The 17,030-nt window shown below is 39.0% G+C and overlaps 1 protein-coding gene across 7 annotated transcripts in view; it reads right to left on the bottom strand.

The window, feature by feature from the left end:
• Window positions 1–17,004, bottom strand: part of KDM1B (lysine demethylase 1B) — a 55,628-nt gene extending 38,624 nt beyond the window's left edge. The window contains exons 1-9 of one of the 7 annotated variants that reach the window (XM_033863881.2): window positions 16,853–17,004; window positions 16,492–16,535; window positions 15,355–15,443; window positions 15,165–15,203; window positions 13,235–13,334; window positions 12,255–12,382; window positions 11,069–11,158; window positions 10,415–10,526; window positions 7,400–7,516 (exon numbers count right to left, since the gene is read on the bottom strand). In XM_033863881.2, coding sequence (XP_033719772.1) covers window positions 7,400–7,516; window positions 10,415–10,526; window positions 11,069–11,158; window positions 12,255–12,382; window positions 13,235–13,321 — 534 coding nt within the window. In that variant the 5' untranslated portion in view covers window positions 13,322–13,334; window positions 15,165–15,203; window positions 15,355–15,443; window positions 16,492–16,535; window positions 16,853–17,004. Of the gene's footprint in view, window positions 1–7,399; window positions 7,517–10,414; window positions 10,527–11,068; window positions 11,159–12,254; window positions 12,383–13,234; window positions 13,335–15,164; window positions 15,204–15,354; window positions 15,444–16,178; window positions 16,536–16,852 lie in introns of all 7 variants that reach the window. The other 6 variants (XM_033863880.2, XM_033863879.2, XM_019945057.3 and 3 more) reach the window with 6 other exon arrangements.
• Between the last annotated feature and the right edge of the window lie 26 nt (window positions 17,005–17,030).

Genomic DNA, 17,030 nt, shown 5'->3' with positions numbered 1-17,030 from the left:
ACGCCACAAAGAAGAGCCTGCGTGCTGCAATGAAAGATCCCGTGCGCCACAACTAAGACCCAATGACAAAAATAAATAAATAATATTTTAAAAAACAAACAAACAAACAAAAAACTGGATATACTTTGACACAGCAATTTTATTTCTAGGAACTGATACTACAAATACACTGAAAAATAGCACAGATACAAAGCTATTCATTACAGCACTCTCACTAACGGTAAATGTTTAAAAGTCACCTAAATGCCCTTCAGTCACACCAAATTCATCATGACATATCCATTCAGTGGACTATTTACTACACAGTCTTTAAAGAGAAAGAGGTCTTTACATACTGAAGCGTACGTCAAGATCTTTAAGAAGCATCTTTAAGAAATATTAAATGACAAAAAGCTCCAAAACAGTGTGTGTTGTTTGCTACGATTCTTTTTAATGCTGTTCTACAAATAAACCTTTCCAGACTTTGTCCTTGACAGAAGATCAAACTGAAAACCAAAAGGACTCTGGGTCAATAAACACCCTTTAAATAAATATTTCAAAAGTTCAGGCTCTGGGTGGTAATCAATCGCAATGGAGCAGGAGAGTCTCAAAGGAGGATTTCTTGGGCGGGGGTGGGGGAGGAGATTTAAAAGATGTGATATCATCCTTAGAGGCTGGGATCTAAGAAGATCATAAAGTCTTCAACATGAAGATGGATGGAAGAAGAGAAAGGCATTTAAGTTTTTCAAAAACAAGGACTCTGACACCTCAGAGCTCTCCTGGAAAAAAGTACTTGATGTTAAAATACATCCAAGCAGGTGATGAATCAAAATAATGGGATAGAAGGAACTGTAGTAACAGAAATTGCGGGCAGCAGTAATTGCATATAAGTGCAAGAGTAAACAATGAATGGGATATGGTCATAGAAAAAAAGTGATATTCCAACAGAGCAAACTAAACTAACACAAAACAGCAAAACCCTAACAAAAATGGGAGAGAGAAAAAGGGGAGGTGGGCTGAAGTAAGGTGTCATTTACTTTTCCCTCTGTCTTAGCAGGGTGTCAATTGATACAACCTAAAATTGAAACATGCAATTTTGTTAAAAAGCTAGAGCGATTCCAACTTATCCTCATCATGTATTTTCTTAACCTTTTAGGGAGTTTTTAGAAACTACTATTTCTTGAGATGAAGAAATAACTGTCCTATGTCCAGCAATTTCGTATTTCACTTTGGCTTCTTTTGTAAAAACTTACTTTAAATTATGTTGTACTGAACTGAATCATTTTACATAAAACAAGCATATACAGCACTCCTCCTTAATATGAAGTTATCTATCTGCCAGGCTTTCTCCTTGTGTACATGCATGAATTCTCTTGAATGAATCTCATTTAATAATGGTTATTTCATGACGATGACTGCATGAATTTTTTTAATCTTTTTTTCTATATTGCTTGAATTTTTCAATGATAAACAAATATCATTTGTCTGAAAACAAACTCATTCTAAAGAAAACAGACTTTTCAAAAACTACACAGGGGCTTCCCTGGTGGTGCAGTGGTTGAGAGTCCGCCTGCCGATGCAGGGGATGTGGGTTCGTGCCCCGGTCCGGGCCGGGAGGATCCCACATACCGCGGAGTGGCTGGGCCCGTGAGCCATGGCCGCTGAGCCTGCGCGTCTGGAGCCTGTGCTCCGCAATGGGAGAGGCCACAACAGGGAGAGGCCCGTGTACCACAAAAAAAAAAAAAAAAAAAACGTAAATTGAAGAAATTGTAAATGACACACCTGAAGAAAAATCAAGTAATCAAAAAAAGCAACATGGATAATCTGAACAATTAGTAGAGATGAAGTCAAAGTTAGATTCAATTATCTGCAAGTGAAAAAGAGGAGAGATTATGGATAACTCTAAACAGTGGTTAAACCAAAGCACAGTACAAAATGATTTGAATGTGAACTTTTAATATAAAAATCACACCTAATATTTAGTAAGGTAACATTAGTATGCAAATATTCCTATATATATATATATATATATATATATATATTTGGAACTGTTCAGAAACTTCACAGAAATAGGTTGAGTGAAAATGACCCAAAGGCTAGCATCTATTAAAACAGTCTGCTATTTTTGACTGCTCCTTGGCTGAACTCTTCTTCAAACGTTACAATAACATGCCACTGAGTCTACTTTTCCCTTGAGAAGTAATCTGGAGCACAGGTGCTGGTTAAGTTCAGTGCAACCATATTGTTCCCGCCAGCTGGACATGCTCCCCTTCACCACACAAGCTCACGGTCCCTTCATCACTCAAACCCCAGTTTCCTTTGGTGTACCCACTCAGTCTGGAAAATCAATTACCCATTCCCTCGGGGTAAGCCCCCTCCCATTTTTTTCTCTTCTATCCCTCAGAGAGGTCTTCTACTCTGGAGGCTGAGCTCAAGAATCAATTTAGGGCTAAAATGAAAGGTTTTAGAACAGGATTTGTTAATTCCGGGACCCTGACCCCTGACCCTGAAAGATCAATGCTTTCCACTCTTCACTCCCAAATCACCAATATCAACAATAAAAGGATTCCACCATAAATACCAGTGGCATTAAAAGGAGAATTAAGAGAACACTGCAAACAGCTTTAAGCTAACAACTTGACAATGTAGATGAAACAGACAAATTTCTTGAAAAACACCATGTTCTAAAATGGATAGAATAAACCACCTAAGTAGCTATGTATCTGTTATAGAAAATGAATTTGTAATTTCAAAACTTCTCACAAAGAAATTGGTCCAAATGGCTTCACTAGTGAATTGTACCAAACACGAAATAAGAAATAATATTAACCATCCACAAACTTTTCAGTAATAGAGAAGGAAGATATACTTCTCATTTCATTTTATGAAGCCAGTGTAACTCTGACAGAAGAACCTGACAAGAACATTACAAGAAAAGAAAATGACAGAAACTAAACCTCATGAACACAGATACAAAATCCTTAACAAAATATTAGGAAACTGAATCCAACACAATGAAAGGATAATACATTGAGAACAAGTGGAATTTTTTTCCCCCAGGAATGCAAGGTTGCTTCAACATTCAAGAAACAGTGTAATTCACCACATTAACAGATTAAAGGAGAAAAACTGTATGATCATCATAAAAGATACAGAAAAAGTATTTGAAAAAATCTAACATCCTTTCATAATAAAAAGTTCTCAGCAAACTAGGAATACAAAGGAACTTCCTCAATCTGATAAAGGGCATTTGTGAAAAGCCACAGCCAACACTACACATGATGATAAAACACTGAACACATCACTCCTAAGGTCAGGAACAAGGCAAGGAAGTCTGCTCTTCCACTTCTATTCAGCTCTGTACTGGTGGTCCTGACCAATGCAATAAGGTAAGGGAAAAAAATGAGCAAAAGGATAGTTTTTTAAAAAAGCAAAACAGTCTTTATTCACAGTTGATATTGTAGAATTCCTCCCAACAAAAAAATCTACAAAAATATAAATGGAATTTAAAATGAAGTCAACAAAGTCTCTGGGTATAAAGTCAATATGCAAAATTAAACTGTATTTCTATATAACTGCAACAAACAACTTGAAAAGTTAAAAATAAATTCTACTTACAATCACAGAAAAAATAAGTATCTAGAAATAAATTTAACAGAATACATTCTCGGTGAAAACTAGAAAACACTGTTGGGAGAAATTAAAGACCCTGAAAAGATGGAGAGACAGACCACACCCATAGGTCAGAACAGCGGTCGGGAAACCTTTTATTTATTTATTTTTTTGAATTTTATTTTATTTTTTTTATACAGCAGGTTCTTATTAGTTACCTATTTTATACATATTAGTGTATATATGTCAACCCCAATCTCCCAACTCATCCTACCACCACCACTGTCCCCTTGCTCCCCACTTTGTGCCCATACATTTGGGGAAACCTTTTCTTTAAAAGGCCAGATGGGGGCTTCCCTGGTGGCACAGTGGTTGAGAATCCGCCTGCCGATGCAGGGGACACGGGTTTGTGCCCCGGTCCAGGAAGATCCCACATGCCGCGGAGCGGCTGCGCCCGTGAGCTACGGCCGCTGAGCCTGCGCGTCCGGAGCCTGTTGCCCCGCAACGGGAGAGGACACAACAGTGAGAGGCCCGAGTAACGCAAAAAATAAATAAATAAATAAAAGGCCAGATGGCAGATATTTTAGTTTCTGCGGATCACATGGTCTCTGTTGCAACTACTCTGCCATTGTAGTATGAAAGCAGTCATACACAATACATGATGAATGAGTATGGCTGTGTTCCAATAAAACTTTATTTACAAAAACAGGTGGAGGGGGCCAGATTTGACCCATGGGCCATAGTTTGCTGACCCCTGGATTAGAAGACAAAAAAATGTAAAGATGTCAATTCTCCTTCAAATAATTTATAGCTTCAATCCATTCCAATCAAAATTCTAAAAGTTTTTGTAAATACTGACAAGTTGATAACAAAATTTTTATAGAAATGTAAGGACCTAAAATAGCCTAAACAATCTTGGAAAAAAAAAAGTTGGAGGAATTTATACTACCTGAGTTACTATAAAGATACAATAATCAAGACAGCAGAGTACTGGGTTAAGGATAAACAAAGAGATCAATGGAATAGTGTCCAGAAATTGGCTACAGGTATGGCCAGCTGACTTTTTTATAATGTTGCCAAAATAATTCAATGGGAAAAAAATTGTCTTTTGGACAACTAGATACTTATATGAAAAAAATTTGAATCTTGACCCATATCTTACATCAAAACCAAAAATTAACTTGAGATAGACTAGTGTCCTAAATATAAAGGCTAAAATAATAAACCTCCTCAAAGAAAACATAGGAGGCTGTCCATGCAAGTTGAGAGTTGCAATGATTTTGCAGAAAAAATACAAAAAGTTCTAAGCATAAAAAAAAAATGGATACATTAGGCTGCAAAATTTAAAAACTGCTCATCAAAGGGTCTATTAAGAAAATGAAAAGGCAAGGCAAAGACAGGGAAAAATATTCAAGATAACATATCTCATTTCCAGATTACATAAAGAACTCCTACAAGACAAGAGAAACCCAATTTTTAGGAGACTTGGACAAATATTTCTCCAAAGAGGAACTATGAATGGCCAATAAGCACATGAAAAGATGTTCCACATCACTAGTCATCAGGGAATTGCATTTTAAAACCACAATGATAAAACAATACATACCCATTAGAATGGCTGACATTAAAAAAAAAAAAAAAAGTACCACCTCCAAATGTTGTAGTCTTGGTACAACAACTGTGTAAAACCATTTGGTAGTTCCTTACACATAAATTTACCATATGACTCAGCAATTTCCTATGTATTTACCCTTCAGAAATGAAAACATAAGTCCACAAAAACACTTGCACAGAATGTTCATACAGATTTATTCATAACAGCAAAAAATTTTAAACAACACAAATGCCTTTCAACAGGAGAATAAACAAATTGTGATACATCCATACAATGGAACACTGCTCAGCAATAAAAAGGAAAAAACTACTGATCCATGCAAGAACATGGATGAATCTCAAAAGCTGTTTTACTCGGTGAAAGAAACCAAACGCTAAAAAGTATATACTGACTGATTCCATTTTACAAAGTTCAAGAGCAGGCAAAACTCTGTTTAGGGTATGGCAGTCTAAATAGTGTTTGCCTCTGGAGGGAGGGAAGGAAATGACTGGAATTTTTTAGGGTGGTGGAAACATCGTGTATCTTGACTGGGGTACTGGCTACATAGTGTGGACATTATCCAAAACTCAATGAAATTCAATTAAGATCTGTGCATGTAATTACAATATGTAATTATACCGCAATTTTAAAAACAAGACATAATTTTACATTTATTAAAAATATCACCACTCAGTGTAGGTAAGGTTTTGATAAAATGATCACTCTGAGCTATAGTTCTTTAAACCTTTAAAAAGTTTTAGATATTTGTATCAAGTGCCTTAAAAAAATGCGCCTACCCTGGCGGTCCAGTGGTTAGGGCTCCGTGCCTCCAATGCAGGGGGCACGGGTTCGATTCCTGGTGGGGGAACTAAGATCCCACCTGCCACATGGCGCGGCCAAAAAAAAAGTGCCTACCATAAATACATAATCAAAGCACAAAAAAAGTTCTAGCAGGATAAATGAGTCGTTACGAATGGTTATCTATTAGGGTGGGAAGGAAGAGATGGTTAAGGGGCACTTTCATTTTTTATTTGTAAATTATATGTGTGTGTATATATTTACATATACATACATATATTCAATTTACTTTTTTTAAACCCGAGATTATATTCATGTAATAACTGTGTAAAATTTAAAACAATAAAACACAGAACTCCTAAATGTTCATACCCTTTTTCTCACCATTTCACTTTGCAAAATCTTCCAAATATATTTACAATAATTATGAGTCACTTTAATAATATTTGTATCTTAGATCCCAGGCTTTTAAAAACTTGATCATAAACTTTATAGAGCTTTTCATCATTTCTTTAAAAAGAAAATATTTTGCTCATGATAACCGCATATCTTTGTGAATATACAGCAAACCACTGAATTACATACTTTAAAAGGGTGAATTTTATGCTATGTGAATTAAATCAAAATTTTCAAAAAAGAAAGCCTCTTGCTTCTGAGATTACAATGATTCCTAATATTCTTTAATGTACTGATGGAACTAGAGACATTTTGTAGATGAGTGCTTTAACACATTTAAGCAATTAACACATTTTTAAACGCAAGTAATTATCAAATCCCAAAACAGGCACACTATACCAACTATGGAAGACTGCTAACAGTCCACACATATATATCTTTTTCGCCTTACTAACAAGATCCTAATTTTGATTCTGTTATAAAATATTTTCTTCCAGTTATAAAATATTTTATAAAATATAAAACACGCAACAGTTATAAAATATTTTCTTCCTTGGTCCCTACTGCTGTTCAGAGTAGCTGCATGATACTATTCTGGCCAATGAGCTATAAATAGAAATCTACTGCTGGAACTTCCAGGAAAGCTCCTGGTTTCCCAATAAAAGAGGGAGAGACTTGGCTTGGAATACCCCAGCCTTTCCCATCTTTTCTGCTTTGAAGTTGGAATGATGGCTGACAGTGCAGTAATGATCTTGTGACAGAACTGGAAACTAAAAGGAGACTTCCTTGGATACCTACACCAACTCTGGACTGCCTGTTTCTAAACTGCTTATAGTGAGAGAAAAATAAAAGCCTTATTAATTGGTTAAGCCATTGTAGTTGAGATTCTGTTATACGTAGGACAATATAATCCTGATACAATGATCAACAGAGTTATTGAAAAATATACACCATTATTATTTACTGACAACTAAACTAACACATCAATTAATTCAGAAGGAAAACCAACAGAGATCATACCTTAACAGCAGTATTTGGTTTCATACCACATCGGTACGTCCTTGCTATCTGTGGAGTCAGCTGGATTTCCTTGGTAAGTTGCCTCCATTTCCTACACTCAGGTTTTGTACATTGAACCTAGATGGAAAGTAAGAAGTCAAGATCAATGGGTTGGCACCTCGCGAGCTATAGCATTTCTATCTTCCACCTCTCACTTTGCCATCTTCTTCACATGATTTGGTCAACAACCATTCAGCACTTCCAAGTAAATACCTTTTCTTCCCCTTGCGCCATCGCCACCCATAAAATCCACTTTTACCCCATCAGTCTAATTTCTGATTCAATACTAGCTCAGGCCCCCAGAAGTGCAAAGGGGATCTTAGTACTGTTGTCAGAATGGCTTTCTAGCTCTAACCTAAGGAAACAGAGTTAAATTTAGTTGCAGGTAGTCAAAAAGTCTCACACTAAAAGCAATGTGGTATCCTGGACTGCATCCTGGAACAGTAAAAAGACACTAATGAAAACACTGAAGAAATCCAAATAAGTCTGTAACATACTTATTAGTACTGTACCAATGTTAAGTTCTTAGTTCAAAATATAATCCTGGTGTGTTAGATGATAACAGTAGGAGAAACTGGGTGAAGGATATACAGGAACTCTGTACTATCCTTGCAAATTTTCTATAAATTTAAAATTTTTCCAAAATAAAAAAGCATGCAGATATCCATCTGCAGAAGAATGAAGTTGGGCCCCTACTTAATACACATACAAAACTTAAAATGGATCAAACACCTTAATGTAAAGAGCTAAAATGATCAACTTCTTAGAAGAAAATATGAGTCAGTCTTCATGACCTCAGATTTGGCGTGGATTCTTAGATAGGACACCAGAAGCACAAGCATCAAAAGAAAAAATGGATAAACTGAACTTCATCAAAATTTAAAACTTCTGTGCACTAAAGGACACTATCAAGAAGTGAAAAGACAACCTAAAGAATAGGAGAAAATATTTGCAAATCACTTATCTGATCAGGGCCCAGTATCTAGAATAGATAAAGAACACTCACCATTCGACCACAAAAAGACAAACAACCCAATTTAAAAATGGGCAAAAGACTTGAATAGACATTTCTCCAAAGAAGATATACAAATGCCAGCAAGCACAGAAAAGATGCATTAGTCATTAGGGAAATGCAAATTAAAACCAGGAGATACCACTTCATGCCCACTAACACAGCTATAATTTTTATTATTTATTTATTTATTTATTTTTGCAGTATGCGGGCCTCTCACTGTTGTGGCCTCTCCCGTCACGGAGCACAGGCTCCGGACACGCAGGCTCAGCGGCCATGGCTCATGGGCCCAGCCGCTCCGCGGCATGTGGGATCTTCCCAGACCGGGGCACGAACCCGTGTCCCCTGCATCGGCAGGCGGACTCTCAACCACTGCGCCACCAGGGAAGCCTCAAGACAGCTATAATTTAAAAAAATGGTAAACATGAGTTGGTGAGGATGTGGAGAAATCTGAACTCTCATACATTGCTGGTGGGAATGAGAGACGGTGCAGCAGTTAGCTATGGAAAAGGGTTATCAGTTCCTCGAAAAGTTAAACATAGATTTACTATGATCCAGCAATTTCATTCCTAGGAATGTACCCAGAAGAACTGAAAACAGATGTTCAAAAATATTTGTATACAAATATTCACAGCAGCACTGTTTGCAGTAACTAAAAGGTAGAGATGACCCAAATGTCCATCAACAGATGAAGGGATAAGTAAAATGTGGCAAATCCATAGAGTGGAATATTATTCCCCCATGAAAAGGAATGAGGTCCTAATACATGCTACCACAAGGATGATTCTCAAGTGCACTACGTTAAGTGAATGAAGTCAAATATGAAAGGTCACACACTGCATGATTCCTTAATATAAAATATCTAAAATGGTAAATCCATAAAGACAGAAGGCAGATTAGTGGTTGCCAGGGGCTGGAGGCAGGGAGGAATGGGAGGTGACTGCTGAATGGGCACAGGTGTCCTTTGTGGATGTTGAAAATGTTTTGGAATTAGACAGAGGTGGTGGTTGCACAACATTGTGAATGTACTAAATGCCATTGAGGTGTACACTTTAAAATGGTTAATTTTATGTGAATTTTTTGTGAATTGAAAGTTATGTGGGGACTTCCCTGGTGGCTCAGTGGTTAAGAATCTGCCTGCCAAAGCGGAGGACACGGGTTCGAGCCCTGGTCCAGGAAGATCCCACATGCCACGGAGCAACTAAGCCTGTGTGCCACAACTACTGAGCCCAAGTGCCACAACTACTGAGCCTGTGCTCTAGAGCCCGTGCTCCACAACAAGAGAAGCCACCACAGCGAGAAGCACGTGCACTGCAATGAAGAGTAGCCCCCCCTTGCCGCAACTAGAGAAAGCCCACTTGCAGCAATGAAGACCCAATGCAGCCAAAAATAAATAAATAAAATTTAAAGTTATGTGAATTTCACTTCAATTAAAAATTTTTTAAGTATGCAGAGAGAAGCTCAAATTACCTGTAATGTTAAATAAATTAGCAAATCATTTATTAAATGATGTTATATTTATATTATATATGCAATTGCTAAAATATGTTTTCAAAGAACAGCTAGATAGAAAAATGATATAAAGTTAAATTAATAAAAAAACTCAGTTAGCAAAAACTTACATGCAAAGTATGATTTTAAACCTAATTAGGATTTGTATATAAAGCATAAAATTGTGTTTAAACATACACAGAAAAACATGAATAGAAAAAAAGATGAGAGAGATATGGACCAAACACTGACTATCACCAGTTGGTAATGAGTCTTTAGTTTCTTCTTTACACCATAGGTTGAATTATGTGATTTCTGTACAAAAATCAAAAATGTGATTTGCTTTAACAGTTACAGAAAGAATAAATGTAATAAAAGAAAACTTTCCTAAAAATTGGTATTTTCATCCATTCCTCTTGCATTTAGCTCTACAAATCCTTTACAGAACAGTAAAGCGTTGTTATCTTCTTTACCCAGTAGGGAAGCTGCTGGTCTGCCATGAAAGCCTTGGGGCTAGGTTCAGTTTTTCCATTGCTAGTCCATATTTTTTTCCATGTAGTATATTTGTCATATCCATCCTTATGGCTGAAAAAGAATAAAAATAAATATATCAAGCTGTAAGTTATTCAGGTTTTCAAAACAGGTGGCAGAAATCTTACATAAAGGACTTAACCAGCCATATTTTAAGGAGGGGGGTAGTTATCATGGCACCCATAAAACAGGTGGCATTCCTATCAGTTTTAGTACTTAAAACTATCAAGAAGGGATGGTTACCTGTCTGTCCAGCACCCTCTAGTTGTCAGCATCCTCCCCCTAATCTTTGCATTCTGCCCCCATGCATTGGCACAGAAGAAGCAGCTCCTAGATTTTTCAGAATTTGCAAACTAAGGAGAATAACTGTCTCACAGCAGATGCTTTTTGAGCGCTGAGTGTGCACACACATAAGTGTACACACATGCAAACTACAGCATCAAAGTCCTGGCCCACCGGTAGTCAGCACAGGTGTGGCTGAAACAGTGGAATAATTCAGTAAGCCTGGGGGCTCAGTCATAACCATCTGACCCCCTCCACCACCCAAGCCACCATCCCTTCCACCACGGAAACCTCAAACAATTATCAGAACAAACCTTCTATAGTAATGGTCAAAGCACTCATTACAGAAATGCTCCCCACAGGAGAGGTGATACCACCGGGATGTGTAGCCATTTTTGGCACATCTGAAAACAGCAAAAACGGGTAGCTTTGGTAATGAATAAACATTTCTTCTTGTTTTGTTTTGTTTTTAACATTTATCAAATCGTTTAAAAAAAAAATTAATCAAGCACCTCCTAGGAGCCCTTTTGCCTTACCTCCAACAGACAGAATTACAACAACCAGAATTATAACAGGGGAATCCTAACAACCAGATTACAACAAGGGAAATGGAAAGGCCAACTGATACCTAACAGTGCATGGTGAGGACACAGGGACTTAGATCAGTGGTACCCATCAGAAGGGCCTGGGACTTAGCAGTGTTATCAAGACTCCACGGAGTGATGATAGGGTTTTAGACATGAAAGAAGGGATGCCAGTGGCCTTGCTGCATGTGAGTGAAGGAGCAAAGTGCGGTCTTTAGTAATAACATCTGGCCTGATACTAAACAGTGAACGAATCTGGCCAGCTGGAATGGGACCATCCAGCATGCAATCTAGTAAATACAACCTACCACACAGCTAATCATGTAGTCAAAGAAGGAAATATAATGCCACTATGAACAGTAACACCACCACCTCTTTGTGATTAAAAAAACAAAACAAAAAACCAAAAACAACAACAACAAAAAAACCCAGGATATGTTTTCCAGGTTTTACTGAATGTTAACTGAAGATTTTTCTCTGGAAGTAAAAGGTTATGCTTGGGTCATCCTAATAAGAATGGCAAGAGTACAGTTAGCTACACAGCTTTAATGAGACCTGTATATATCTGTTGGAGGAGAAGGTATGTTATATGAGGGAGAAAAGCAGCACAGGGAAATAAGCATATACTTGTCTCTCCAGGGAGGTCAAGGTTCTCTCTCCTCTGCCCCCACCTCTTACCCCCATCCCATCCTCAAACTGTCCCCCCTGCCATCCCCTACCACCAGAGGTACAGCCATTGTGGATGGGACTGGAGGACACGGATTGGCAGAGTTGGGCGTGCTGTATACAAAATGGGCAGACAATGTCTCTGTTGTTGGATAACAAGTATCTCTATGTATCTTCAGGAAGACTATCTTTGAGGATGAAGGCTCTCACCCGCAGGAAGGTGAGGCCAAGACCTGCCATCTAAACAGACCTTTCAGAAGCGCTGGCAAAGCACACGGGACATGCGGCTGTACAGCCGGCTTTTTCGCATTTCCTGTACTTCTTCTCTGACCCACCATCTTCATCCTCGTCTGCCGTCTCTGTGGCCTTTTTCTTCACCTGAGAAAGAACCAGCTGAGGTTAAGAGTACACCGGCAGGGCCAAAGGTAAAGGCGGTGGGAGGTTTACTACTGAAATCACTTCCACGTTAGAAGTTCTAAACGTGAAGATCAACAGCATCCTGGCAGTGGGGGAGGGGTTGATGATACAGCCATTTCCCTGAGACTGCACTGTGCAAATAACTCGCTAATTTGCTAGAAATTTAGAACTAGCACTTTAACAACAGCTCTCTGAGTAGAGAACTAAAATGCGTATGAGCTTCTCTCAGGAAAAAGCTGTTTCAACTATACTTCAATAAAAAAGTTAAAAAATTTTTAAAAAGCTGTGCCATCAGAAATAAAAGCCACTCTCAAATCAAGATTTTTTTCTTTACTTAGTTATATCCTCTCAGTATTATAGATTTTAAAAACTAGACAAATTCTAGAAAAAGAATTCCATCATTCAATATTTTTCTTTAAAAAAAAAAAGGTCCTACAAGAGAGATGGCTGCAAGTAACCTGCTAACAGCAGCACCCAACCAACTACAAGCTGAGGTCCAAATTCCTATGAATGACACCAAGCGAAGCATGATCTGGCCCCAGCTCATATCCTGGAGGCAACCCTACAGCTGTGATTCTCTGAACACCCCATGCTGATTCACACTCTGCACCTTTTATCTCCGCAGTTCCCTCTGCCAGATACACTTTTTTCCTACATTCTATCACTTTATCACACTGATTGTCCCAAGGTGAATTTCTTCACTAGACTGCAAGCCCCTTGAGGGCTGGAATTATATCAACTCTAATTCTTCACTCCCAATCACAGTAGCCTGTTGTTCAAAACAGGTGCATTGAATGAACAAATGAGTGATACCTGCCTACCGGAGCTCCTCAAAGGAAGGCTATCTGGAGAATGATCAAAAGGTGCTTTTTTCTTTGTCCTCCCCCGTGGGGTTGCCATTGTATCAGAAAATCTGAAAAAAAAAAACCAAACAAACATTACATATTAGCATCTGCTAATACTTTCAACACTCTGGAGTCAAGTTATTATGTAATTTAGTTGGTAAGAGTGTATGTTCCGCAGTCAGATGGCCTGAGTGTGAAGCTATTGCTTTCAAGTTACTTAAGCTCGCTAAGACTACACCTCAGTGTCCTCATATATAAAATGGGCACAGCCAGAGTGTACCCTAGCATTGGTGTGAAGATTAAGTAAAATAACTAATTTAAAGCACCAGGCCTGGTATAAGTACTCAGTAAATGTTATCCATTAGTAGTATGTATATTTACATATAAAAATGTAACCACACGAATGACCAATAAACAACTGACACTGCTGTTTATAAAATTCAATGAGTAAAAATATCTCATTTTTGTTTGTAATATTCCTCTCTATCTCACTGCATCTTCTTAGTTCCTGAATTTTGCTCTCTTATTATACTTTAAAAAGAACACTCATTCATTCCTTCTCAATAAAACCCAACAAATAAATCTCAGGCACACTGTCTAGTCACTACTGAATATAGGAATCTGGGTTAGATAGTCACTAATATCTTCGACTGGACAAATTTTATGAGTTCTCCAACTAGTCTAATAACAGCACAGTTAAAGAAACATTAAGAACCAAAAGTCTACAAGAAAAATAATGCATAAAACCATGAATGATTAAGTTATCATATTAGTATTTTTCAATTAAATTTGATAAGGAATGAAAAATGCTTCGCATAAGTACGCAACAGTGTATGGATCCTATAATTATCACACATCTCCTTCCCTGCTCCATATTTACTACACACACATACACTTACACAAAACGATAGCATGAGAAATAAACAGGACATACCTATGGATAAGAAAATGGAAAGTGGAAAAGTGTTTTTATCTTAAGATACAAATCCCACATATATGATCTTAATCCTGGGGAAAAGCTTTAAAGGGCCTGTAGTCCTATTGTTTCACTATAAAGTGTAATCCTATTGTTTGCACTAACATTCATAAGCACATTTTTCATGGATTATTAACATCACGTGTGAAGACTTTCAGTCTGCCGTCTATAACAACTTTGAGAAACCTTGACACTGATGTTATGGATGGTTTTTCTTTGACTCAGTCTTCACTTTCTCAAAACCATTATGTTAGCTGTGAACAAATATACCTTACGCATATTTTGAAATGCATTACAGTTCTTTAACCATTAAAAAAAAATTGCCATTAGTGCCACAGCACTCATTATACAGTTGGATAAAGAACTAATGATTTTAAAAGTACTACTGTCTACCTATACTTATACCCAGAGGAGGCTTTCTGGATCACATTTTCAAAATTCTGTCCAATCTAACCAATCTTTTTATGTAAAACATATATCCCACATTATTAATAAAATGGACCATGAATAAAGCATGTGTAAACACGTATACAGTATACATTAAGTATTGCAGCAAAAATATTTGAGTCTAATGTGGGGTTTAGGGACATAAATAAAATCAGGTTCATGCAACATTTGAAAGTGTTACCTGGGCAAGAAAGCACTCTCAAAAGAAAGCTCTCCCAAAAGAAAGCATAGATTCTGGAAATTTCATCAAACATTTTAACCCAACTGTATACTGAAAAACATGTATTTGATTGCAATGAAGAAATATGTAATTCAAGAAATGGTTAACAGGAAATGAAAACATTAGCTATAAAAGCCATAAAGAAATCTGTGTTGTCTGGGAAAAATATGATTGAAGATTTTTAGGGCAGTAATTTTGTCTCAGTTAATTATACAATTAACAGTTGTGTACCTTCATCCTTTTTTTGACACTTACTGTAATCTCTGTATTTTCACTGTTGCTGGGTTCTTGGGGCTTAAAATAGAGGAAAAATATTTAAGTTGGAAGGACTACAGTTAATTGTGCTTTTAAATATAGTCTTAGAAATATGATCAAAAGTGTCATTAAAACAAATTAGTTTACTGGAAGTGCTTTCCCACCTGGTTCTTCAAATTAATAAACTCACCTAACGTTAAGTATGATCAATTTGTTTCAGGTTCAATATGACTTTATAGGCATATTTCTTCCTAATTTTAAATTCATAGCTTTGGTTTTCTTTCAATGTGACAAAAGAAAGAAAAAAATGGTTGGGAGGGCATAAATATATAGATGAACATATCAATGTCTAGATTTCTACTTTAATAATTCCCAGGATTTTTTCAGAAGTAGCTTACTCAAAAAGCTTTTTTAAAAGACACAGAATTCATAAAAATATGAATCTAAAGAACTCCAGGTTGGAATAAAAATTTATAGTGGTGTTAGCATAATTTCTCAAAACTGGACAAAATACTAGAAACTTCTTCAGAGACAAAAAGAGCAAAAGTTTCCCTTTGGGCCACCTGAAATTCTACCCACAATAATCAAATTTTCCGAAATATGGATCCAGTTCAATTGCCCGAATGCTTTGTTGACTACTTTCTCTGCGTGGAAGATAATTATTAATGGTCATTTTCTCCTGTACCTCCTGACGAAACCGTCCCTCCCACTCGCTTTCCTTTTACTAAAATAGGTTAAAAAAAAAAAAAACCAACCAAAGTGTAAAAGCCTCGAGTTGCGTGTGCACAGGTGGAGTGACGGATCTCCCCAAAGGGAGTGGTCTATGGACGCCCGTACGCTCTCCCGAGGGAGGGCTGGGCCTCCAGCTGGCTAGGTTCCAGATCACGCAACCCCAACTCATTACAGCTGGGCCTGCCCATTCCTTCCTCTTTCACCTGCCGGCTGCTAGGCTGTTGACTAACAGCTACCGTAATCGGGCCGCCCCCTAGGGGTCCCAGGTCCCGGCGGAGTTACCCCAGCAACCTGGCAATGCAGATCGCGTCTCAACGCGTGGTCGCGGCGCCGCAGTCGAACTAATAACACCTGCGAGGCCGCGCCGGCTCCTCGGCGCCACGCTCTTGGCTGGGAAGAACAGCCAGGGAGTTCCTACTCCCGGACTGTAGGTCCCCCGCCTACTCCCCGCAGCAGGTACTCCCCAGGTGACAGGGCACTGACAGCCCCCAGGAGGGAGCCCCAACGTTCCCTGTGCCAGATGCAGCAGCCACGCTTTCTGAAAAGCTTTCTCGTCTCTTCTCCGAAGTCGAAGCAACAGCCTCTCCGGGCTCACCTTTGCTCTGGAGGCGTGCAAGGAGTCGCGGCGAGAAGGCACCGCTGTACAGAAAGGAAATATTGCGGGGAGGGGGGGTTAGGAGAAACCCGCAGCACCGCGATGAACCGGGGAACCCGGTCGCTGCAACACCCCAGCCCGGGAATTCCCCCTTTCTCAGGCTGGGATCCCCACCTCTCACCCCCTACCAATCCGGGGAAGGAGGTATAGCCCCGAGGGCACCGGTCCGCCTCCCACCCGGGCAAGGAGCGCTGCACAGGGGCAGGAGAGCGTGCACCCCGGCCAAGCTGCTTTGTGCAGAGCTGTCACTCGAAATCCACCGCCGCCCTCACGCCCGCCCCCGGAGCCGCGTGCCCCCCACCTCAGAGCGCAGGCGAGACCTCGCGCGCCGCCCAGAGCTGCGGGCGCCTCTCCGAAGCCGCGCGCCGAGCGCACGAGACTGCAGGATCCGCGCAGCGAGCCGCAGCCCCCGCTCGGCCGCCGCCGCCGCTGCTTCCGCCCCTGTCACGACGTGACCCGGGGTGGGAGGAGCCGGCGGG

Source organism: Tursiops truncatus, chromosome 10, assembly GCF_011762595.2.
Source record: "Tursiops truncatus isolate mTurTru1 chromosome 10, mTurTru1.mat.Y, whole genome shotgun sequence".
NCBI classification, from domain to species: domain Eukaryota; kingdom Metazoa; phylum Chordata; class Mammalia; order Artiodactyla; family Delphinidae; genus Tursiops; species Tursiops truncatus.
The sequence above is the reverse complement of the archived record's forward strand: the minus strand, read 5'-3'. Positions and strand labels throughout refer to the sequence as shown.